The sequence below is a fragment of the Malus domestica genome, chromosome 11 (genome assembly GCF_042453785.1).
Source record: "Malus domestica chromosome 11, GDT2T_hap1".
Lineage (NCBI taxonomy): Eukaryota > Viridiplantae > Streptophyta > Magnoliopsida > Rosales > Rosaceae > Malus > Malus domestica.
The window spans coordinates 11277402-11303513 of record NC_091671.1 but is presented as its reverse complement, the minus strand read 5'-3'; the positions used below and the strand labels follow the sequence as shown (position 1 = coordinate 11303513).

General features: G+C 40.1%; 1 protein-coding gene and 1 long non-coding RNA gene across 3 annotated transcripts; one reads left to right on the top strand and one right to left on the bottom strand.

Annotated features, from left to right (window-relative positions):
* Positions 1–530: 530 nt before the first annotated feature.
* Positions 531–12349, bottom strand: LOC103406370 (uncharacterized). The gene is made up of 4 exons (XM_029088488.2): positions 11605–12349; positions 10138–10907; positions 9711–9869; positions 531–1427 (listed from the first exon to the last, which is right to left on the bottom strand). The coding sequence occupies exons 1-4, from the start codon at positions 12034–12036 to the stop codon at positions 632–634; spliced, it is 2157 nt and encodes a 718-aa protein (XP_028944321.1). The 5' UTR covers positions 12037–12349; the 3' UTR covers positions 531–631.
* Positions 12350–24384: 12035 nt separating this feature from the next.
* LOC114819831 (uncharacterized) lies at positions 24385–25989 on the top strand. 2 transcript variants are annotated; one of them, XR_003767136.2, is made up of 4 exons: positions 24385–25228; positions 25416–25497; positions 25588–25656; positions 25758–25989. It is a non-coding gene; the product is annotated as an uncharacterized lncRNA (long non-coding RNA). The 2 variants fall into 2 exon arrangements; XR_011573277.1 differs by having other exon boundaries at positions 25416–25656.
* The last annotated feature ends 123 nt before the right edge of the window (positions 25990–26112 follow it).

Below are 26112 nucleotides of genomic sequence, written 5' to 3'. Positions count from 1 at the left end.
CTCTCTCCCTTTCATTCCTATTTAAACAGTTACGATTAAATCGAGTCAACATTTTGTTTGAATTTTTTATATAGAGAAAAAGACAAAAAGAAAAGTGTGAAAAGAAAGGACGGATAATGATGGTAATAGGAGAAGAGAGAATCTTACTCTCAAAATAAAAGCTTTTTTTCCAATATAAAAGCTCTTTATGTACTCTGCTTCCTTTTATCTCCCAATTCTTTTCTATTTTTTCATCTCTGTTGAATGAGGAACCTCTTTGTGAGGATCTCGGAAATTCTCAAATCGTGTCCGTTTATCGTACATCGTGCGACCATAAATCATTTTAAATACTTTTATTTATAATTAAATATGAATAATACCTGATGAAAACTGACCGCACGATATACGATAAACGAACACGATTTGAAGATCCTTAGGATTCTCACAAAGAGGATCCGGAGAGGGTCCTCATTCGACCATTTCCTCCCTCTCTTATGTACTAAAACAAGTCAAACCGGACGGATCAAACAGAAACCCTCATGGACAAGCAATTGAGAACAAAAAGAAATAATTTGTTGATACTTCAAACACCATTTTTTTGCCCCTTCTGCAGGTTACTTCGTACAAAGAATACCAGCCATATTTTTGTTCATCAGTAATAATCTGAGTTAGAGTCGTAGCAGTCACTGTCGCGGTCGCAGCCAAAGTCACAGTACTCTTCATCTTCCTCATATCCGTCACCAAAATCAGTATCATTTTCCGCATAAAAGTTCTCAACTTCCTGACCTTGCTCCAACCATTCATCCTGAACGTCCTCTCGAACCTCTTTCTCATGAACTTCATCTTCATAGCATTCGCAGTCAGAGTCACAGAACTCCTCATCCTCCACACATTCTTCATCAAGATCTCTACCATCTTCAGCAGGCAAGATATTATTCTCTTCCTGAACCTCCTCCTCCCCGCTTTCATCTTCAAATCCTTCCTCTTCATATTCATAGTCAGAGTCCCAGTACTCCTCTTCATCTTCCTCATATTCGTCACCAAAATCTATATCATTTTCCGCATAGAAGTTCTCATCTTCCTGCCCTTGCTCCAACCATTCATCCTGAACATCCTCTCGAACCTCTTTCTCATGAACCTCATCTTCATAGCATTCGCAGTCAGAGTCACAGAATTCCTCATCTTCCTCGTATTCTTCATCAAGATCTCTACCATCTTCAGCAGGCAAGATATGCTTCTCTTCCTGAACCTCCTGCCCACTTTCATCTTCATATCCGTCTTCTTCTAGGCCTTCATCCTCAACTTCACCTTCATATTCATCTTTCTTCAACTCCTGAGTATCACTATCTCCGTCAAACAAGATATCATCTTCAAACAAAACTGGGCATAAACATGCTCCCATGTAGTCCGTAGACTGTCCACAGTCATAGCAAAACCAAGGAGCATGTCTGCAAAAGCAAAAACAGCAAGAACATGATTACCGAAATGACATAAGCATAGTTACTTGCAAACTAAGTGAAAAGATCTTCGATAGATTTCAATTACGATAAGCATAATACCGAGAAAAATGCAGATCTCAAACAATGGTACAGTCTGAAACACACACAACACACAAAACATTATAAAACATATTCACTATCCTAGTGTGTCCACCGTAATCATCAACTGTCCGTTCTGTCCTGTGACGTTATTTATGAGCTCAATTGTGGCAGTGCAGGCTTTTTTCACTGTATGTTCTCCTTTCTTTACAATAATTAAGAGATGGAAAAACCTTGTGAACAAGCAGTTGAGAATCAAAATAAAGAAATTCGATTTATACTTTGCACAATATATTGACATAAATATTATAAAATATAACTCCGCCGTGTAAGTTTATCTTACATTGCCGGTCCCAAGCCCGGATAAAGGAGGAGGGGGAGGGCGTCAGGTAGTCGACAGCCGGCACTCCATGATCACGTCGAATCCTTATGAAAATGAATCCAGAACGAAATCGCGCTAAAGCTAGGGCGTCACCCGTAAGTGGCGCGCTGTGTGGCCCGAGCACAGTGATAAGTGAGCAAGGGTCGCTGTATCTCCATCGGCACCCGGATGCAGTGTTAAATGAGCAAGGGGGCTATAGAAACTTCTTTTCGAACGACTCTACTCAAAGTTGTTTGGGAGCATATGCTCCTATCAACTTTACACGGGACACACAAAAGAAGTACTTTGATCCTATTAGACGGGGAAGGGTGAAGAAGCTAGGACAGAAGGGTAGAGTTCAAGAGAGCAAAATGCGTTTAGGAACGTGGAATATAGGAACCTTGACGGGAAAATCTATAGAAGTAGTAGAAGTTATGGTGAGGAGAAGGATAAATATTATGTGCCTACAAGAAACTAAGTGGGTTGGTCGTAAGGCAAAGGATCTAGAAAACTCAGGGTTTAAACTATGGTATTCGGGCACAAATAGAACGAGAAACGGTGTTGGCATCATCGTGGACAAGACCTTGACACAAGATGTTGTAGATGTCAAGAGGGTAGGAGATAGAATCATGGCAATCAAGATTGTAATAGGACAAGAACTTATCAATGTGATTAGTGCGTACGCACCTCAAGTAGGGTTGGATACGAGTTCGAAGGAGAAATTTTGGGAAGACCTTGGAGACTTGGTGCAAGGAATTGCTCAGACGGAGAAGTTATTTATAGGAGGAGATTTAAATGAACACGTGGGCAGGGAGACAGGCAACTATGGAGGTTTTCATGGTGGCCATGGTTTTGGGGAGAGAAACGAGGATGGGGAAGCTATCTTGGATTTTGCAATGGCATATGATCTCTTCTTAGCCAACACCTTCTTTAAGAAGAGAGAAGAACATGTGATCACCTACAAGAGTGGGTCGTCAAAAACACAAATAGATTTTCTTCTAATGAGGAAAAGGGATCGTATAACTTGTAAGGATTGCAAAGTTATACCAGGAGAGAGCGTGGCTAATCAACATCGCTTGTTGGTGATGGATGTACATATCAAAAGAGTGAGAAAAAAGAACAAGACTTGGAAGTGCCCAAGGACTAGATGGTGGAATCTAAAAGAAGAAAAACAAGCCATTTTCAAAGAGAAAGTAATCACCCAGTGTGTGTGGGATAGAGAGGGGGAAGCTAACCAAATGTGGGATTCCATGGCTAGTTGTATCCGAAAAGTAGCAAAAGAGGTATTAGGAGAGTCAAAGGGCTTTGCCCCACACCAAAAGGAACCTTGGTGGTGGAATGAGGAGGTACAAGCAAAGGTGAAGGCTAAGAAGGAATGTTGTAAAGCCTTATACAAGGATAAGACCGATGAAAATGGTGAAAGGTATAGAAAAGCGAAGCAAGAGGCGAAGAAAGCTATGAGAGAAGCTAAGTTAGCGGCTTATGACGATATGTATAAGCGACTAGATACCAAAGAAAGAGAGTTGGATATCTATAAACTAGCTAGAGCAAGGGAAAAGAAGACAAGGGACCTAAACCAAGTGAGGTGCATCAAGGATGAGGATGGAAAGGTTCTTGCTACAGAGAACGCGGTTAAAGACAGATGGAAAGGTTATTTTCATAATCTTTTCAATGAAGGACATGAAATGAGTGCTTCTTTAGGGGAGTTGAGTAACTCAGAAGAGTGTAGAAACTACTCTTTTTATCGTAGAATCCGGAAGGAAGAAGTGGTTGTAGCTTTGAAGAAGATGAAGCATAGAAAAGCAGTAGGCCCAGACGATATACCAATCGAAGTGTGGAAAGTTTTGGGAGAGACAGGTATAACATGGCTCACTGACCTTTTCAATAGGATTTTGAAAACGAAGAAGATGCCGAATGAGTGGCGAATGAGCACTTTGGTGCCTATCTACAAGAATAAGGGCGATGTACAAAATTGCATGAACTATAGGGGTATTAAGCTAATGAGTCATACAATGAAGCTCTGGGAGAGAGTCATTGAGCATAGATTGAGGCAAGAGACACGGGTTTCGGACAACCAATTCGGGTTCATGCCAGGGCGCTCAACCATGGAGGCAATCTATCTCTTACGAAGATTGATGGAAAGATATAGAGATGGGAAAAAGGATTTATACATGGTCTTTATAGATTTGGAAAAAGCGTATGATAGGGTCCCAAGAGACATTCTTTGGAGGATTTTAGAGAAGAAAGGAGTACGAGTAGCATATATCCAAGCTATACAGGATATGTATGAAGGAGCAAAGACTGCCGTAAGAACTCATGAAGGACAAACCGAAAGCTTTCCCATAACTGTAGGATTACATCAAGGCTCATCCTTAAGTCCTTACCTTTTTGCGTTGGTAATGGATGAGTTAACAGGACATATTCAAGGTGATATTCCTTGGTGTATGCTTTTCGCAGACGATATAGTGTTGATAGATGAAACTCAGGAAGGGGTAAATGCAAAACTTAACCTTTGGAGAGAAGTGTTGGAATCTAAAGGTCTTCGCCGAAGCCGATCAAAGACAGAATATATGGAGTGCAAGTTCAGTGCAAATGGAGGCCAAAACGAGTTAGGGGTGAGGATCGGAGATCAAGAAATACCAAAGAGCGACCGTTTTCGTTACCTAGGATCTATCTTGCAAAAGAACGGAGAATTAGATGGAGATCTCAACCATAGAATACAAGCTGGATGGATGAAGTGGAAGAGTGCATCCGGCGTGTTGTGTGACCGCCGTATGCCACTGAAGCTCAAGGGAAAATTTTATAGGACGGCAATAAGGCCGACGATGCTGTATGGCACAGAATGTTGGGCGGTGAAGCATCAACACGTACACAAAATGGGTGTAGCGGAGATGAGGATGCTTCGGTGGATGTGTGGGCACACGAGAAAGGATAAGATTAAGAATGAGGATATCCGGGGTAAAGTAGGAGTAGCCGAAATTGAAGGAAATATGAGAGAAAATCGGTTACGGTGGTTTGGACATGTGCAAAGAAGACCTACTGACGCTCCGATTAGAAGATGCGACTATGGGACAGAGGTTCAGGGCCGAAGGGGTAGAGGAAGACCTAGGAAAACTTTGGAAGAGACACTAAGAAAAGACTTAGAGTACTTGGATCTAACGGAGGACATGACACAGGACAGAACACAATGGCGTTCTAAGATTCATATAGCTGATCCCACTCAGTGACTTGGATTTTCCAAGTCTCCAACCGAGAAGTTTTCCTCACTCGGGAAATTAAGGGAACACTACCTCAACCTATATGCTCCACTCACAAAGCTTCAACATACAAGGTTCAACATACAAGCTTCAACAAAAGAAAATTCAAAGAACTTAGCGAAGAAGGCTTTGGTGTATTTAACACAATACGTTGAAATGAAGGAAAGCTTATTTATTGATATCCCCGATAAGTTACAAATATGTACATATACTTGAGTCAAAATAAACAAACAAGAGGGAGCCTTCACAAAGGTTGCTTAGGAGAAGTCTCAGCAGTCGGTAGAGCCCCAGAAAGAGAAGGCACCGGAGGGGGATCATTCGGAGCCTCAGTACTGGACAAAACCCTAGAAGGAGGAGGCATCAGAGGTTGATCATTTGGAGCTTCATCACGCGGTACAGCCCCAGAAGACGAAGGCAATAAATGCCTTTGGAACAAACCCACAAATCTCTGATGATCAAGTAAAACCTGACCATCAGATTCCTTCATCTGGTCAAGCTTCCTCTTCATGTTTGTAGCATAGTCATGTGCGAGCCGGTGCAACTGTTTATTCTCATGCTTGAGCCCTCTAATCTCCTGTTTGAGACTCATCACTTCAGCCGCCAATGATTCAACTTGGCGGGTTCGAGCAAATAGGCGTTGGGCCATATTAGACACAGAACCTGCACACTGAACACTGAGAGCCAGAGAATCCTTAACAGACAACTCATCAGACCGTTTGGAAAGTAGTCTGTTATCTTTGGGAGTGAGAAGGTTCCTGGCCACTACCGCAGCGGTCATATCATTCTTCATCACGGAATCCCCAACGGTAAGAGGACCAGTAGGGGAGACGAAGGATGGGCGCCATATGTTGTCTGGAGAAGGCGGGGCTGCCTCTTCAACAAGGTTCAAGTCAAAACGACGGTCGGAGGGGCCAGACATTTTCAAAGGTGTTGAAGAGAGAAGAGGTCGGACAAATCAAGATCTTAGAAGTGCAAGAACGGAGCTTCTACTGGTGGATATTCAAGTGTGCTTTGGAACTTAATGTCAGCCCCTATAAAAATCTGCACTCGACGAAGCTTCAGAAATCGAAGAGGCGCCTGCTCAGAAATCGAAGAGGCATTTGCTTTCTCAAAAGCTGGGCTGCTCAGAGACCACGAGGGTCGATCTCAGAAATCGAAGAGGCGTTTGCTTTCTCAAAAGCTGGGCTGCTCAAAGACCACGAAGGCCGATCCCAGAAATCGAAGAGGCTTGCTTTCTCAAAAGTTGGGCTGCTCAGAGACCACGAGGGCCGATCTCAGAAATCGAAGAGGCACCTACTTTTCCAGCCTTGTCAGCACCTGTCACACGCACACTCAGCTTTGCGGAAATTATGGGCATTCTGTCGAAGATTTCTGGCGAAGTAGAAAGCACATGAATCGTACTGTTCAATCACCCACTTCCTACACGCAACAGTAGCTCATGGGTACCACAGATAACTTTGCCAAAGTTCTCTGACAAAGTTGAGACACGTGAAGCTTGCAGCTTCCACTACATCGCTCTGACCAAGAAGGGTAAAAGAATTGCAAAGAAACAACACTAACAAAGTTTAGACACATAAATTTTGAAGGTCTAGCTACCATATTATTACCCACAAGGGTAAAGGAACAGTACCACTGCTGGATAATTGGAAAGTCCCGGTGTGTCAACCTCTGTGCTTCGTGGCAAGGTAGACTAGCAAACATGCCCAACCTTTACTCACATTCGAGAAAACACTCCCAACAAGATTGCTTGCTCCAAAATTGAAGAGGCACCGCCCTCCGAATCTCGAGAGCCAGACTCCCAACATGATTACTTTCTCAAAAATCGAAGAGAGGGTAAAGGAACAGTACCACTGCTGGATAATTGGAAAGTCCCTGTGTGTCAACCTTTGTGCTTCGTGGCAAGGTAGACTAGCAAACATGCCCAACCTTTACTCACATTCGAGAAAACACTCCCAACAAGATTGCTTGCTCCAAAATCGAAGAGGCACCGCCCTCCGAATCTCGAGAGCCAGACTCCCAACAGGATTACTTTCTCAAAAATCGAAGAGAGGGTAAAGGAACAGTACCACTGCTGGATAATTGGAAAGTCCCTGTGTGTCAACCTCTGTGCTTCGTGGCAAGGTAGACTAGCAAACATGCCCAACCTTTACTCACATTCGAGAAAACACTCCCAACAAGATTGCTTGCTCCAAAATCGAAGAGGCACCGCCCTCCGAATCCCGAAAGCCAGACTCCCAACATGATTACTTTCTCAAAAATCGAAGAGACACCGCTCTCCGAATCTCGAGAGCCAGACCCCCAGCAGGATTGCTTTCTCAAAAATCGAAGATGCATCGTTCTCCGAATCTCGAGAGCCAGATCCCCGACAGGATTGCTTGTTCGAAAACCGAAGAGACACCACTTTCCCAACTTCAAGAGCTGGATCTCCTTGGATAAAGATTGTCTGTAATCTTCACACGCAACATCAGCTTTCCAGATACCACAGACCACTTTTTCAAAGTGCTCTGACAGAGTTAAAACATGTGAAGCTGGCAGCTCCCACTACCGTGCTATGACCAAGCAGGGTAAAGGAATAGCATTATTACTTGATGTTAGGGAGACTCCTATATATGTCGACCTCCATCCCTAACGGACAGGCAGACCTGCAAAAATGCTCAACCCTTTCTCCTATCTGAGAGGGCACTCCCAACGAAGCCTTTCGAAATATTCAGCTTTCTTTCCCCCCGATAATACCTCTGTAAACAAGCTATACTAGAGCAAGAATATCTCATATCATCAGGGTTAAAAGCAAGAGTATCCCATATCATGCTTTTTCCCTGTCTTTTCCCTTGGCCTTGTTCTTACCTGTAAGACAAGGAGAAAGAGAGCAATCAGTCAGCACTTGGAATCAAGCTTCCAACCAGGAACTGACTGCCTGGAACCCTTACCTGATTACTTACCTGGCATTGCTCTCGAGTACTCATCTTCAACATCTTATGCTTCCAGGGAAGATACCGCATCTGCCTGAGGAACAGATAGGGCAAGTGAGAAGGATACAAGGAAGCATGTGGAGACAAGCGTAACAGCACACGTGCCGATACATCCACTACTCTGTCAAAAGCAAAAGTATCCCATATCAGTAGGGTCGAACGTACTCTAGATTTGATGGACTTGTTTTGACCCTCAAATTCTTCAGTCGGCCTTATACTCTGGAGGAAACCAGAAAACCCTCCAGCCCAGTTCAAGAATAAGCCTGTGGAAAGTTACTTCTTCAAAAGCAAAAGTATCCCATATCATCTCTTCTCATTTTTCTTCTCTTTATCCTTCATGCTGCCTGCAAGATAGGGAGAATGTGAACAATCAGCCGGAGCTCTGATTGCTTACCTTGTCTGTCACCTCTTTCAGCAGATCCCCTAGCTCGGCAACTTGGGGGACTCCTACTACATGGTTTGTATCGCGCTTGACCAAGCATGAAACTACAAGTAAGCTTCAAGTGAAATTGATACATTACCTTGTGCATCTCCATCAGTTACAGATACCACCCCTGGAGGGAGGAAGAGTACTTCCAGAGAAGATGCCACATCTACCTATGAGACAGATAAGGCAAGTCAAGACGATACCACACTCCGGTACTTAGAAGTTTCGTGGCTACGAGATCATTCTCCCACAATATTTCCTAATATCATTTGTACTAAATCATTCACTTGTACTCACTAAAGGAGAGCCTGAACCTATGTACTTGTGTAAACCCTTCACAATTAATGAGAACTCCTCTATTCCGTGGACGTAGCCAATCTGGGTGAACCACGTACATCTTGTGTTTGCTTTCCTATCTCTATCCATTTATATACTTATCCACACTAATGACCGGAGCAATCTAGCGAAGATCACAAAAAGTGACCGTTTTCGCTACCTAGGATCTATCTTGCAAGAGAACGGAGAATTAGATGGAGATCTCAACCATAGAATACAAGCTGGATGGATGAAGTGTAAGAGTGCATCCGGCGTGTTGTGTGACCGTCGTAGGCCACTGAAGCTCAAGAGAAAATTTTATAGGATGGCAATAAGGCCAGCGATGTATGGCACAGAATATTGGGCGGTGAAGCATCAACACGTACACAAAATGGGTGTAGCGGAGATGAGGATGCTTCGTGGGATGTATGGGCACACGAGAAAGGATAAGATTGGGAATGAGGATATCCGAGGTAAAGTAGGAGTAGCCAAAATTGAAGGAAATATGAGAGAAAATCGGTTCCGGTGGTTTGGACATGTGCAAAGAAGTCCTACTCATGCTCCGGTTCGAAAATGTGACTACGGGACAGAGGTTCAGGGCCGAAGGGGTAGAGGAAGACCTAGGAAAACTTTGGAAGAGACCCTAAGAAAAGACTTGAGTACTTGGATCTAACGGAGGACAGGACACAAAACCGAGCGCAATGGCGTTCTAGGATTCATATAGCCGACCCCACTTAGTGGAAAAAGGCTTTGTTGTTGTTGTTGTAAATATTATAAAATATGTTCCGAACAGAGAAAATTTGAGGGAAGGCCTCTTTAGAGAGGGGGATGTTAGAACATTATGACTGAGTCAGAATCATATACCTCTCAGAATCTGACTCTAACACATCCTCTTCATCAAAATCAAAATCTTCATCATCTTCATCATACAAAATATTACCCTCATCCCATAGTGGGCATGAGCATGTTGCCTTTTTGTCTTTCCACTCGCCTCCACAATTATAACAAAACTCATGCCCGCACCTGCAAAAGAGATCAGTGCATTAGGATGAGTAATAAGATGACGTAGATAGAGTTGCTTGCAAACTTGATACAACAGCTTTCAAATTTTCTATTACGATACAATACAACAGTTTTCATATAACAGCCAAAGGTATGACCTTTTAATTTTCGAGTTATGACATCAATTGTGCGTGCAACACCTCAAAAACAGCAACAAATTGTAATGTTACAACAAATCTTATTCTCTCAGGTTTTTAATTTACTGAAAATAATATTAAAAAGTAAATACCTGCAAGTCATGTGGTAGCAACCTTCAGCAAGTTCAATCATATGGTTGCACTTCACACACTGGCGCCACAGATTCGTTGAGGCAAGAGACTTTAGCTTTGTATCTTCTGAGGGATGAGGAGTCAACCTTTTGTAGTCGGTGCATGTTCTGTTTCTGTGCCAAGGGACTTTACAGTTGATACAAAAAAGGCACTGACATTTCAAGCATTTTCGAACTCCTGATAATTCCACATCCCGCGATTTCACGTCTTGTAAAAGTTCATGTTTTGACATTAAAGCGGAGCACCTTGGGTACGGGCAATAAACTTTCTCTGTGGCAGGAATTGAAGCTTCCTTTATGCGTTGGCGCATGGTCTCCACATGTTTCGGTGTCAAGAATTTTGCACAACTATCAACAGTAAGATCAGACTTACAGTCTTCATGAGGGCATCTAGGAATCATCCCATGAAGCAACTTCACCTCTACATGTTGCTTCATACAAGAAAAGCAATACCGATGCAGGCAGCCATCAACCGAAAACATTTGGTTAACATCAGTAGCTTCCAAACATATCACGCAAGTCTCATTCACATTCTTGGAAGTGATAGATTGTGCAGACTGATTAGTCTGAGACTGAGAATCTATTGCATCTCTTGCTAGTTTAAATGCAAATTTAATATCAAATCGGGGCACAAGCATTGGGTTGCAAACTGCAAACTTTGCTTGAAGGCTCTTAACCTGACTGACAAGCATTGCTACCTTGCGCTGCTTTGCTGTCCATTTACCAGTTATCTGCATATGTAAAATACATATTTAAAATGCCAACAAGCTCCATTTATGGGTGTAAAGAGACTCAAGCATAGTAACTAGCTGATCCAACATTCTTGATTCCGATATAAATAAAACAACATTGCTTACGTCATATCATAATTCAACATATTCCATTCCCTCTAATAAGTTCAAACCATAAAATCCATAATCAATTATAAGACAGACAACTAATTAAGCAAATGCTGAGAACACGAAGAAAATTTCTCACAGTGAATTTGTTCAATCAAATTTCATTAAGTGCATCTGAAAAATGAAAGTTCAAACTATCGTCCAAGATGGGAAATAGAAATTCACAAAACCCACATACAATTCCAAGAAATTGCAACTACTAAACATAACAAGTTGCATTCTTTTAGTCGTCTTTCGCGAAAGTTTTATTAATGGTCAGTGTCAAATTCCATAACCAAATATAGTATAGAAGCTTAATTAAGCAAATATTAACTGAACACAACTAATCTTTCTCAGAGTGAGTGCATTATCCTGTCCACCATGGATACTACACATTCCGTTATCGAATTTCGAAAGTTTATTAGTGTTCAAAGATAGAACAGTACCGAAACGCAAAACCCATAATTCAATTCCTAAAATTTACCACAAAAACTACATTTCATCAAAAACCCACAACAGAGACGCAGATAAAGAGAAGAGAGCAACTCACAAACTGGAAAATGTGGCGATTCTCACAGAAGAAGGTGAGGCGCTTCAAATCCAAAGCAAGAGCAGCATTCAGCCCTTCGATCAAGGCCTTCAGCTGGGCCCCACTGCTGCTCGTCCCGCTCCCAATCAGCGGCTTCCTGACCTCGAACAACAAATTGTCCCTTGGATCGCACAGCGCCACCCCAATTCCTGCCAGTGCCGCCCTCTCCTTCCCAACCCTTTCCTCGCTCACCAAACCCTTGAAGTATAGCCTGAATACGCTCTCGCCCTCGACGCTCTTCGCCGACGCTGACGACGAGGATGATCCTTCGCCGAACGGCTTGGAGAAGAATTCGCCGGACTCCTCCCACTCCTCCTCCGGAATCCTCATGATCTCCCTCGCGACCTGATCGTCCTGAATCCGACGCTCGAGATCCTCTCTGGCTTTCCGCATTTCGATCTCGCTCTGCTCGCGGTCTCCTGTTGGGGTCTTCGAATTAGTGAATGCTTAATCCCTCAGTGCCTCATGCAGGTATTGGCCCCGAAGGATATATAAGAAGAGACAAGCAGCTGGGGTCCAAATGCTGATACACCGGTTGGATGATGCTGCTGAGAACGCCAAGGTTGTCATAAGGGGTGAGTGATGTTGGGCTCTTCGAATTAGTGAATGCTTGATCACTAAGTAATTTGGTTGTTAGCCTTTATTTGCTTGTTTTGCCATTTTGTCAAAAGTTGTTGGTGGAATGTTGAGCTGGCCCTTTGTGGCCCAGACGCTTTAAATGAAGCAATGGCTTCTTTGCTTTTGTAATGGTTATTTGAAAACGAAAATTATTAAAAATATATCAAGCACATTTTCTGTGCTCTTCTTCCTCCTTTGGTTTATCCTCCATTACTGCAACTTGTCGAGGTTGAGCTACCGGATTCAGGTATACTCCAGGACTGTTTGCCGCGAATTTGGCCCCAGTGACTTTGAAGATAGTGCTGAGGCTCTCTTTAAACTTCGACAGTCAGGTACACTCCAGGACTATATACTCGAATTTCGCCAATTGGCAAATCGCACCTCTGATCTTGGTCCAGTTTTGCCTAAGAGTTGTTTTATGACTAAATGGTAGCAATGATCCCTCAACTAAAATTTCATTAACATTGGTCCCTCAACTTATCAAAACGTGTAGCTATGGTCCCTCAACTTTAATCCACTGGAGAAATGGCCCCTCAACTTTAACCCAATTGTAGCAATGGTCATTCCAACATAACTCGTTTTGACAAAATTCGGACGAAGTTGACGAAAAGGACCATAGCTACACGTTTTGATGAGTTGAGGACCCCAATTGTAGCAATGGTCCTTCCAACATAACTCATTTTGACAAAATTTTGACAAAGTTGATGAAAATGACCATAGCTACACATTTTGATGAGTTGAGGGACCAATGGTAATGTATTTTTAGTTAAGGGACCATTGCTACAATTTGATTAAAGTTGAGGGACCATTACTACAATTTACTCTTGTTTTATTGGTGGCCTTAAGCGTGAACTTATGTATGATGTCAAGTTATTGCGCCCTAACATTGTGCATGATGTTATTGCCTTATATGTTCAATTGGATGCTAAATTTGCTACTCTGAAATCTGGTTATACCAAACCTACTCCCACTTTTCGATCTCCTACTACCCCCAATCCTCCACCACCATCGCATTGGGCACCAAATTTCCCTATTAAGAGGCTTTCCCATGAGGAAATTCAGAAGAAAAAAAAACGTGAAATAAGGGATTGTTGGTTTTGTGATGATAAGTGGACTCGGGGGCATAAATGCCATATCAAACAGTTACTTATGCTTGACCTTGTACAACCCTAAGAGGAGGTAGATACCAGCCTAGACGACCTTTAACCAACCCCTAACCATTAACCTAATGGAACTCAGTGAGTGCTTATTATGGCACCTCTGCTAAGCAACCTATGCACACTATGAAAGTGGGGAGGCTACTCAAGGGACACAGTGTTACAATTCTGCTTGATTCTGGTAGCACCCACAACTTTGTGGATTCTCGATTACTTAAAAAATTGGGTTGGCAACCGCATACCACTTCTGCCTTTGAAGTCATGATTACAGATGGGGGAAAAATTAGAGGTTCATGTTATTGTCCTAGCACACCATTGTCTCTTGCAGCATATACTTGTACTGTGGATCTATATGCCATTCCTTAGGGGGCTGTGATATTGTCTTGGGAGTACACTGGTTATCTTCCATTAGTCCAGTCCTTTAGGATTTTCAGTTAATGACACTTGAATTCCACAATGATAATGTGCAGTACAAACTTGTTCACATTTAAGGAGCTTTACCCTTGATTTAGGAGGTTTCCCTATAACATATTGATAAGGAAATGCACAGCTATAATCTTGGGCTATTCTTATATTCCTTGGAGTCCAAGAAATTAGAAGCCTGTGATCTTAACCAAGTTTAGCTAAGGGAATTGCAAGATTTAATGGGACACTTCTCTTCCATTTTTTCCTTACCATCTCAATTGCCATCTTCTAGGCCTTATGACCATCAAATTTTTCTTGTCCCTGGTGCTAAACCAACCAATATCAGGCACTATCATTATGGCCCTCTCCAAAAAACCGAAATTGAAAAGGCAGTGCAAGAATTACTAGATGCTGGCTTTATTAGGGCTAGTCACAGTCCCTTCTCTTGTCCAGTTCTTTTAGTCAAGAAAAAAGAAAGAACTTGTAGGCTTTGCATGGACTATAGGGAACTTAATTCCTTCACTATCAAAGACAAGTACCCTATACCCTTTATTGATGATCTCTTAGATGAACTCAGTGGTGCTTAGTATTTTTCTAAGCTAGATCTCAGGTCTGGGACCACCAAATACTTAAAACATCATTTAGGACTCATGAGGGGCACTATAAGTTCATTTGTAATGCCTTTTGGTTTAACCAATGCACTGCTACTTTTCAAAACCTTATGAATGATATCTTTAAGCCTCACCTGAGACACTTCATTTTAGTGTTCTTTGATGACATTTGATATATAGCAAGTCTTGGGAGGATCACATATATCACTTGCAGGTCACTTTCAGTTTATTAAAACAACATCACCTCTATGTAAAAAAGCATAAATGTGCATTTGGACAAAACAAAATTGAGTACTTGGGACATATTGTCTCAAGGAATGAGGTAGAAGCTCCTCCAAAACTCAATCAATCAAGGACTGGCCTATTCCCACCATTGTCAAGACATTTAGAGGTTTTTTAAGACTCACAGGGTACTATAAGAAATTTGTTCCAGGGTATGACATGATCTACCATCCATTACACCAGCTCACTAAGAAAGATAATTTCATATGGACAACTGAAGCAACCAAGGCCTTTCAAACTCTTAAAGAAACTATGTCATCTCCGCAGGTGTTGGCATTACCTGATTTCTCTCTAACATTTGAGATTAAGTGTGATGCATCTGATGTTGGTATTGGTGCAGTGCTCCAACAACAAGGGAAGCCAATAACTTTCACTAATCAGTCATTGGAACCCAAGAATCAGACCTTGTCCATCTATGAGAAAGAGTTAATTGCTATTGTGCATGCCATAAAAAAATGGCAAAATTACTTGCAAGGAAGGCATTTTATTATAAGGACAGATCACAACAGCCTTAAGTACTTCTTAAGTCAGAGAGCAAGTACCCCATTCTAACAAAAATGGGTTTTAAAGTTGCTTGGGTCTGATTATGAGATCCATTATAGAAAGGGTTTTGAGAATTTGGTAACTGATGCCCTTTCTAGGCTCCAAGACCCACCTGATCAAAATGATAGAGTAGAAGTAGAACCAAGTACAAATATGAACTGCCTAGCTATTTCTTACCCTACTTTGGGTGTTAGATGATTTGACAATGAGTAATGAGAAAGATGATTGGATTCAGTCTAAAATACAGTCCCTCAAGGCAAATTCTTCTTGTCCTACTACTAATGACAGTAACCACAAATACAAGGTTGATAATGGCCTTCTTAAGTACAAGTCAAGAATGGTGCTTAGCCCTCGATCACCATGGAAAGCAAAAATTATGAATGAACTTCATACTAATCTTGCTGCAGGACACAATGGGGTACTGAAGACATATCAGATAATCAAAAAGGGTTTCTATTGGCAAGGTCTCAAGAAGGATATTAAAGCTTTTGTGGCAGAATGCCAAATCTGTCAACAGAACAAGTACGAGACAATATCACCACTTGGACTGCTTCAACCCTTGCCCATTCCCCAACAAATTTAGAATGACATAAACATGGATTTTATTGTTGGGTTACCATTATGCAAGGGAAAGTCTGTGATATTTGTAGTAGTGGACATGTTCATTAAGTATGCTCACTTTGTAGCCTTGTCACATCCCTTCACTGCTACCCATGGAAGAAAAAATCGATAATATCGGCGATATTTCGCCGATATTATCGGTTTTTAAGGAGACCGATATTTTTATCACTATCCAAATGGTTTTCGTGATAATATCGCGATATTATCGAAAATATCGCGATATTATCGATATTATCGATATTTTCGTAAAATTTCGGATCTGTGCACATCGGAGAAGAAGGCCGGAGATGGGTGTGCCTATTCCTGAGCCGATTTCATCCCAAAAACCTTGCAAAAACACGAGATAGAACTTCAATTTCACATCTAAGCTTCAATCTATAACAGATTCAACAGAAAGAGGTAAACCCGAAGCTTACCTAACCGGAGAAATTCAAGAAACTCGTCGGAGGGTTCCTGCATTCACCGAGTTGCAGAGACGAGAAGGAGAGGGAGAAAGCCGAGGTGGGTGTATTCCTGAAGCATGTGTGAATCTCGGACTCTCGGACTCTCGGTGCAGACTGCAGAGAGAAAGGACGGAGAGAGATGAGACTTTTGAGAGTCTCTATGCGTGTGGTGGTGCTGCTGCGCCGTCGTCGGGGTGGCTCTGGTACCTCGGTGTGTGGGTGTGGGTTCGATCGGCGAGAGAGAGATGTGAGTTAGCTGAGACTTGAGAGAGAGAAATGAGAGTTGGTACGGGGAGAAGAGAGAGATAGGTGAGTGCTTGCCACGTGGCAAGCAATGATAGGAGGACAGGTTTAGAAAATCTAAAAAGGAGATTTTGATTGGATGAAGATAGGGGACTAAAATGCAAAATTTAATAAACCTGTTGGGGGAAAAATGCGAATTTACAAAATCTTTTGGGGTGGGGTTTCACAAAATGGCTTATAATTATGACGAAGAATAAAATCTTAGGATTGCTTGTTAGAAACTTTATATAACCTTTCTCTTGCCATTTACTTAGTAAACAAGTTTTGATAGTCCAACTATCCAATAATTTCTTCTTTTCTATGTTCACACTAATGATTTTTTGTCCTCGAATATGAGTTAATTGAATCATGTTTCCTAAACATGTGACCAAAATCAATTGAACATGTGATTAGGTACGAACATGAGAAAGTTAGTTGTTTGGATGAATGCGATACAATGCTAAGTAACTTTATACCTAAATCACATCTCTAGCAACGACTTCAGGTCTATCCAACCTGATTAAGAGCATTGGCACACTCCTCGTTGTTTGAATGGTACATAATTCATTATATATAAATGATTATGGTGTGTTTAAACTTCTTTCATTAATTACTACATATTTTCTATACTCACAATATTTGTCAGCTCGCTATATAATCAACTTGATAATGTTAAATCCATCATGCAATGCATTTCCTTCCAATTTTTTGTGATAAACTAATAGATAATTGACTAAATAAACATCTTGCAAAGTTTCAATTAAAATTTCCAAGTTTTTCTTACAATTTCCGTGGTTTCCATGTAATTTTTATCGATATCGATATTTTACCGATATTTCCATCGATATTTCCGTGTTTTCGGACTACCAATATTTCCGATATTACCGATATTTTCTTCCTTGCTGCTACCTCAATTGTTCAGGTTTTTGTGGACCACATTTTTAAACTCCATAGTATGACTTCTACCATTGTGAGTGATAGGGATCCCATATTCTTAAGCAATTTCTGGAAAGAGTTCTTTAAGCTGCAAGGGACTAACCTGCATGAGTTCAGGTTATCACCCTCAGAGTGATGGACAAACTGAGGTGCATCGATGCTTAGAAACTTATCTCAGGTGCTTTACTGGTACCCAACCTAAGAAATGGGTGGAATGGCTCTCATGGGCAGAATGGAATTATAACATTTCATATCATTTGTCCTCCAAGTTTACTCCATTTGAACTGTTGTATGGATACCCTCCTCCTATGGTGGTATCTCATGAGATTGGTATAACCAGATTGGATTCAGTGGAGCAATGTTTGAAGGATAGGGATAAAATCTTGTCTGGTCTTAAGAGCAACCTGGAAGTAGCTCAACACAAGATGAGGATGCAGGCAAATAAGCACATGTATGAAATGGAGTTCTCTGTTGGGGATTTTATGTACCTCAGGCTTGTCCCTTACCAATTGCAAGCCCTGAATGTTCACTCATTCCATAAATTGCAACCCAGGTTTTATGGCCCTTATGAGATTGTGGAAATAATTAGAATAGTAGCTTATAAATTGAAACTGCCTGGAGGAACAAAAATTCACCAAGTCTTCCATGTCAGTTGCCTCAAGAAACACTTGGGAAACTTAGTTCAACCATCAACTGTGTTACCTGATGTAAATGAAGGTGGGTTGTCACACTCAGTGCCTCATGCAGTATTGGCTCGAAGGATTTATAAGAAGGGACAAGCAGCTGAGGTCCAATTGCTGATACAGTGGTTGGATAATGTTGCTGAGAACGGCACCTGGGAAGACTATGCTGAGTTCAAGATTAAGTTTCTAGATTTCAAGCTTGAACCTTGAGTACAAGGTTGTCATAAGGGGGAGTGATGTTAGGGTCTCCGAATTAGTGAATGCTTAATCACTTGGTAATTTGGTTGTTAGCCTTTATTTGCTTGTTTTGTCATTTTATTTAAGTTTTTAGTGGAATGTTAAGCTGGCACCTTGTGGCCCAGACTCTTTAAATGGAGAAATGGCTCCTTTGATTTTGTAACGGTTATTTGAAAAAAAAAAATTAAAAAAATATCAAGCACACTTTCTATGCTCTTCTTCCTCATTTCACTTATCCTTCATTATTGCGACTTGTCGAGGTTGAGCTACTGGATTCAGGTTGGTAGCTATCAGCTCTAGCTTCGTGAGTTCATCGGACTGGATGGAGACGATGGTTGGAGTGTCAGGGATGATCGGAACTGCGTCTTTTCCAAGGATTGGGCAGAGGTAGAAGAGGGTTAAAGGATGAAGGAGGTGGCAAGGGCCTCTTAGAGTTGGAGGTGGAAGGCGAGATCCATGTTGGACTTTAAGGCTTTGGCTTCCATGAACTCGTGGCGTTGCTCAAAGACCGAGATGATTCTGTCGTCGTCTTCGGGTGAGACTCTGGTGGCCATGTAGACTGACAGAGGGAAGAGTAAAGGGGGGTGTCTTCGCGTCGTACATATAGGTTGGTGTTTAGGGGTTTTTGGGTGCAAAATTTCGGGTGCTCCAAATTATCGACTTTAATCGTTAAACAGAGATCTAACGGTCACAATTTTCAACATATCTTATATTTCGAAGTATTTAAAAAAACTCCGATTTGTATTCAGTACTCCAAAGTACTTAAAAAAGCTCTGATTTGAAATATGTTTTATACTTTGTAACAGTTAGATATTTGTTTAAAATTATTGAAAGTATCATATGTTTTGGTAGCACCATTCTATTTATATTCCATCCTTACAAGCCACAATCTTGGTTGTACTTCTATTCTAGAATGGAAATGTTTCTCTTTGGGAATATTTATTGTCTTTGAATTATGTTTCTGACGTAGAAATGTGTTAAATTCGAATTTTCTTTCTCGAATGATAAAAAAGAAAATGGTAAAACTAGAGAGACCTAGTACCAAGTATTTAATATGAATTGCTTACATACCCTGCAACATAATAAAATCATTTTAAAAAGAGGCCTAAAATGTTGTTTCCGGAAAGCAAGCCAAAAAGGAATTTCATGGGGGAGAAAGGTTGCCAAGGGGTTTAGGGTTTTTGAGTTGTAAATTTTTTTATATCTCATGGTGAAGGGTTTAGGCATGTTTTGGTGGTGATAGTGTTTAGAGTTTAATTTCAAATTCTTTAGTGCTACGCAGGAACGAATCAACATAGAGACCCGGGTGGTCCCAGGACCCTCCAAATTCCGGGAGAAACACCTCTTACCGACTATTGGGGACCTTCCAACAAGCTGAGCGATGTTGGTAGAGAGGTCCTTTACCATGGATGTGCAGGTAGGAGGTTATAAACAAGGAAGATGAGGAGGTTTTAATTATATTTATTTTTAACGTTTTGAGCCATATCATTTTAAAAAGAGTTAAAAAAAAAAAAAAAAACTCTCTTTCATACTGGCTACAAACCCGGGAACTCTTTCCGACTTTCCCTCCCAATTTTTAACTCCCAAATTCATTTGACACTTAGTACTACGGTTTAGTTGTATGTCTCTTTACTTGTAAGTGAGAGATTTTATATTCGATTCTCGTCAAAGGCGATTTTGAACCAAATTATTGCTAGCTCATTATGAGACTAAGTCCACCATCTCTTCTTTCATGTAGATAATATTGCTTGTTGAAAAAAAAAAAAAAGAAAAAAACTCCCAAATTAATTTTACAAACCCAATATTCCAGACACAATATGCAACCCTTCCAATCCCCCATCCCGCCAGTCACCACACCACCACCTCTTTCCACTACCACTTGCCGTGCCACCGCCTAATTCAATTTTCTTCTAAAATCTCGACTCCTAGTCCTAATTTATAATTAGATGTTAAAACATTTAAATTTATGTGTATACTTGTGATGTGAACCAATTTTAGAACCAACTTTATCTTTTGAAATTCATTATTGCGTTATGATGTTGGGGGCATTTGTTGGTTTTTGCAAATGTGAGCTTATTCTTGATTTATTCATATGAATTAAATTTAAAAGAAAATAGAGATGTGAACCAAATTGAATAGAAATTGATGATGTTTAGAAAGATGGTCGATCTTGGAACTTTTGGAACTTTTACATTGGATTACCCGGTATTCGAATTCTGAATCCGTCACAGATGCTACGTTATATCTTATATATGGTGTTGTATGGATAACTATGGCTTGCCACCGGTTGTTCTATATTTTTTATTCTTTTATTAAGTAAGCCTAATCCAATTCGCTAGAGTTTAATTCCATTTAAAAAATATTTTTATTTATTTCATATAAAATAATATATTAATTAATTTTGGATATAGTATAATGATGGGCTTATCATATGATGGGGAAGAAAGAGTAATGTGGATGATATCTCTGAAAATTATATGTTGATCGCATAATTAGTTGAGTATGCATTTGCATCGAGATTCGATGTTGCAACTCTAAGGTCATTTACTCATTTTTCACATATGCATATAAGCTTCGCATTTAATCTATATTCCAACTCGTACTTCACGTAGCATATTTGGATTCGATTTCTGACGTTGGTGAATTACATGATGATGGCCATGAGAGGCTAAAATTTCTCTGTGAGTCTTATTGTCCCTCGAAGTTGTGGACTGCCGTGGCATAACCACCAACTAGTCCTCTGACGTTGGTGGATCACACGAAGGTAACCAGAGGAGGCTGAAATGCCCTTTACTGTGACGAAGCTACCAACTGATCATCTTTTAGAAAAAAAATGGTCATCAATATGCTCATTTACTCCTATTTGATTTAAGAAATGTTTTTACTTCATGATTTTATTATTTTTCATTTTTTGGGTCGAAACTTTCTTCACGATTGACTCTCAATACAAACAATATTGGAAAAGCCCACTGAGCATAAAACTTGGGTCTGCTTTTGGGTGTTCTTTTGGGTCTTGGATCTGATAACCCAACTCTCTTTTGTTTAAGTAGGAAAAAGAAACGGGCTTTTGAGAATAGAGATGATAAGTGGCTTTGCAGTGCACCTTTCAATTTCATTAAGACAACGAAGGGAGAAGTTAAACTTGGAAAGCTAAAGCATATATATATATATATATTTTTTTTTTTTTTTTTTGAGAAAGAGCTAAAGCTAGTTTATGAATTTTGAAAAGGCTATATATATTTTAGCAGTTTCAGCCGGTTGTTGTATTTACGCTTTATTTTTTTATTACGTTCGAGCATAAATAGTAACAAATAGTGCTAAAGTGGTTGTAGCTCTATATTTACACCGGAGATGCTCGTGCCTTTCATCAAAATAAATTGATTTCCCATCTCGTCATGTTCGAAATTGATCATTCAACTCGAACTATTCGGGCCAAATTGGTTGATTGGTCTGGTTTAATGGAAGTTTTGTCCTCCCCTGACCCTAGGTACAAGTGACACCACTTCATTCAACGTGGGAAAAAAACTGTTCATGGAAAATTCCAAAGGGTCAACTTCAATTTTATGTCCATTTGTGTTAGTTTTCTAATTTCAGTTACCTAACAGATGGATATGATATACTGATATATACAAATAAGTTATTGCTTGGACTAGTTCACTATTTTGAAGTTTCTCATACCATTAACAGAGATTGTTATACATTTTATCAATTGATTTTCCTCATTAGTCTAGAACATAAAATAAAGGGTGTATTCTGATAGGATTTTGAGGGATTTTAATTTTTTTTTTCTATAGAAAAATTAAAGAAAAAATAAAAATACTTCAATGAGGGTTTATTGATATCTTTAAATGTGATTGTATATATGGTGTGTTATGTAAGTTGTACCTTGTGTGTGTATTTTTTTTTTTTTTTGAACAAACGATATCTAAACTAAGGGGGTGGAGTAGTTGGCTAAGCCTCACAATGGGCTAGCAATAATGTGGTTCAAATTCGCCTAAGACCTTTCACTTACAAGTGAAGAAGAATACCACTAGACCGTAGTACTAAGTAGCAAGCCGTACCTTGTTATGCAAGATGAATGTCCATAATCTAGTGTGAATTCTTGATTTGTATCGATTTTGTAAAATATAAAATAAAATGATAAACACACACCCTTTTTAGTTTCTCACACATTTCTGTTTAATCATGTTCATGTTGTAAACATTCATACTTTAAGTGTAATTATGTAAATCCTAGATTAGATTTTATTCTAGTTATCCTTTCCTAATGTATCTTGTATTCCTTGGGGATGAAGGAATATCTTCTCTCCTTTTACTACTATAAATAAAGGCACAATGTAGGAGGGATAACAACATATATTCCCCTACAATTCTACAAACACATCTCTCTCACTCTCTCTTCCCCTTGCCGCCGGCCACCCTAACCTTGTCAGATAAAATAGGCCACAACAGTTCATTGTTTCTTTTTTATTTATTCATTTTGATTGTCATAAATAAGAAGTTTAATTAGAAGCAATGATTTATTCGTGGATTTTTTAGCCTCCGCCGCCGGCCTCTAGCTAAGGCTGGGGGTCGGTAGGCAACCTGCCCCTCATCTCTTTCTTCTCCTAGCCTTTCTCTCCTAGCCATCATGTTTTTGCCCTCCACCTTTCTCCCTTCCCGTGTTCTCCCTTTCGCCCAACCTTCAGATCCATACCTTGCCCTCTTATGTCTCTTTGTTTTGGGTCTGAATCGGTGTTAGTGTTTGGTTTTTGGGTTGTTGGCAGTAGGTGCCATCTCTACCTTTCCCTCTTGGTGCCAGGAGATCCGCTTCGATTTTGCCAGCAAGTTTTCGGGGGTTCATCCGCGCACAGTCTGAGTCGACCTGGTTGGAGGCCCACAGTTTGTGGTTTCCAGTTCTGGTTGTGGCCCCATTTGGCTAGTACGGCTTGGTTTTGGTGTGTGGATGCCGACATCCCACTGGCCGGGTATGCCGAATTGTGGTTCCCTTCTTGGTTTTTTTCCCTTTGTTTCGCTTTAGGCGAGTTTTTGCAATTTCAGTTTAATTTATTTTTCATTGTTTAGTCTTGGTATTCCTAGGAAAATTGCTCTCTAGGGTTCCTAGGTCTCCTTAGGTTCTCTAGGAAAGCACCTGTCTGAAGATTGTATGCGGTGTTTGGCGTCGAGTTACCTCCAATTTGTTGGTGACATTTTCAGCTGGTGGTTCAGGTTGGTTTTGCAGCGTGTGGAAACGACTATGGAAGCCATGGTCGCATGCTTTGCCGCACGGTTGACGCTCACAACACATCAATGGTTATACGCTACATGTTTGGTGGGTGGAAGATTCCCCTAATTTGCTTAGGGATTTCTTGTAATTTGTTTCTGTATTGAGATTTGGGGATAGTTACTTTCGTCGTGTGGGACACTCTTTTTCCTTGGACCAAGTTCTCCGACAAGGTTTTATCGAGACCCAATATGCACACTATCCTCAGTTTGTTGTCAATTTGTCCTTGTATTGCTTTGTTTGCAATGAATATCAAATATCATATTTCTCTCAAAAAAATTTGATTGTCATAAATAAACTATTATGAAAAACTAAAATGAGTGTGAAATCAACTCCTGTCTATCAATCTTATCCCTTTAGTCTCAAGCAAAATGTTTAGTTTGAATTCTTTGACTTCTGCATTGTAACCAAAAAATTGGTTTAAAATCTTTGTTTGACAAACCTATGATTCTATTCAAGATACCCTGCAATCTTTAAAGTTTTCCTCTATTATAGTGGACCTGAAAATGACGATGTTTCAAAAACAGTTGATAGCACAACTTAATTAGTCGTAACACCATCCCATGAAATGAAAGCTTAGTTGAGAAGTATAACTAACCAAGTTGTCCCGCGTGTGAAGCTCAACGGCTACATATGCTCTACATCACTCCCACTACTAGAATTATGCTTATAGGACACCATTTTTTGCACACCATTTGCAATTGGTGGCCATAGATATAAAGCACTCACTCTTACTATTTTTTGGTGTCTTTACAATGGGATTCCACTGATATAGGCGGCCTTCAACATTGAGACACCAATGATTGGTGGCTGTTAAATAGCTTTATTTCTTAATAAAATAATTTCTTGTGCATTTGTGATTAAATGGGTCACCAATAGAATTTATTGGGCACCAATAAAACAAATAAAAAAACAATTCACTTCTCTCCCCTTCACAAAAGTCCAACTCCTCCTCTTCATTCTCTCCGCTCGCTTCCCTCTTCATTCTCTCTTTCTTCCCTCTCGTATCCTCTTTCTCCCTCTTCTTTTTCATACAGCAGCGCCTCCGTCCTCCGGTCACCAATGACCATCAAATTATACCTCCAGAATCCTCTTCCCTTCCTCTTTCCAACCCTCAAGTTAGTTTTTACAAATTCGTAACCGAATTTTCTGAATTTCAAATCTAAGAAACGGTGACCGTGGGTTTTCCGGCCAATTTTCAGCATAGCCTGCCGGAATTGGACCTCAATCCAAGATGTAAAAATGATCATCTCCTCGTGGCTGTTCCCTACTGTAAGTGATTTCTCAAAATAAAAACTTTTAGTTTTTGGATCGATTCTAGATTTCAAATTTGAATTCCATTTTCTCTATGCATGTCAAAGATTGGGGATGAAGAAGGTTAACCTAAGTTGTTTTCAACCTAGGCCGAGAAGAACGGAAGCCTTGGAATGTTGTGGGTGAAACTAAGGCAAGGTTCTTCTAAAAAAAACTAAGGTGAACAAGGTGATTTTCTCCTTAACCACAAGGTAACTGATATTACAGTTAATGTTAAAGCTCCCAATCTTGAATCTTTTAGATCAGTAAGTTCTAGTTATTCTTTTTTTTTTTTTTTATCTATAACAATATTGCTTCTTTTGCAGCACTTAGAAATATCATTTTCTTCACACTGTCATAATAATAGTTTTCACTAACTATTGGCATTTCTTTTTGCAGTTCCAATTTAAGTTGTTGCTTCTTTTAGAAAAATGAAAAAGCTCGTCTGAAACAATTTGTCTTAAGGGAGTCTTCCCTCCTTGTCATGTTCTAAGTTTGTTCTCTTTTATAGAATTAAGTGCAAGTTGAATGGCAAATATGCTAAAGATAAGCATAAATCTCTTTCTTGTAGGTTGTGAGTTCGAATGGGAAGGTGTAACGGATTCATTCCCTTCCATTAATTGAAAACAGGGATCCAAAGGTACCCTTTCAATCTTGATTTTAATTTTGTAAGTTTTTGTTCTTAATTTTTTTAAGTATTATTTTTCGAAAAACTTCAAGCATCTAATTTGTGCATTATAGTGCACTGTTTTGCTAGAGAACCTACATGAGGATCACTAAGTGGAGAACCTTAAGAGTATACTTGGTGAAGTTGGAAAGTATGTTCTTTTCCTTCTTTTTCTCCCCATTCTATGACATTACTGTTCTCTTCAGTTTTGGTTATAGCATGGTTTTCAATCTTCCAGTTAAGAGTATACATATCAAGTTGTATTTCATACGATAAAAGTGTAACATTTGTGTCTTTCTATCTCAATCTCGCTCTCAATTGCTTTTAATTTTGGGCGATTATACAATAGCTTGTGAAGCAAAAAAAACCTGAGCATGATAAAATTACTTAACAAATTTATCTTATTACTTAGTTTTTAGAGCCACCAAG

What these genes read in the sequence shown, in the direction of transcription:
- LOC103406370 (XM_029088488.2), bottom strand. Translation starts at nt 12,036, where the DNA reads ATGCGGAAAGCCAGAGAGGATCTCGAGCGTCGGATTCAGGACGATCAG. An exon ending in ATCGCCACATTTTCCAGTTT is followed by an intron (nt 10,908 to 11,604) that starts GTGAGTTGCTCT and finishes TTACATATGCAG; the next exon opens with ATAACTGGTAAATGGACAGC. An exon ending in TGCTACCACATGACTTGCAG is followed by an intron (nt 9,870 to 10,137) that starts GTATTTACTTTT and finishes TCTCTTTTGCAG; the next exon opens with GTGCGGGCATGAGTTTTGTT.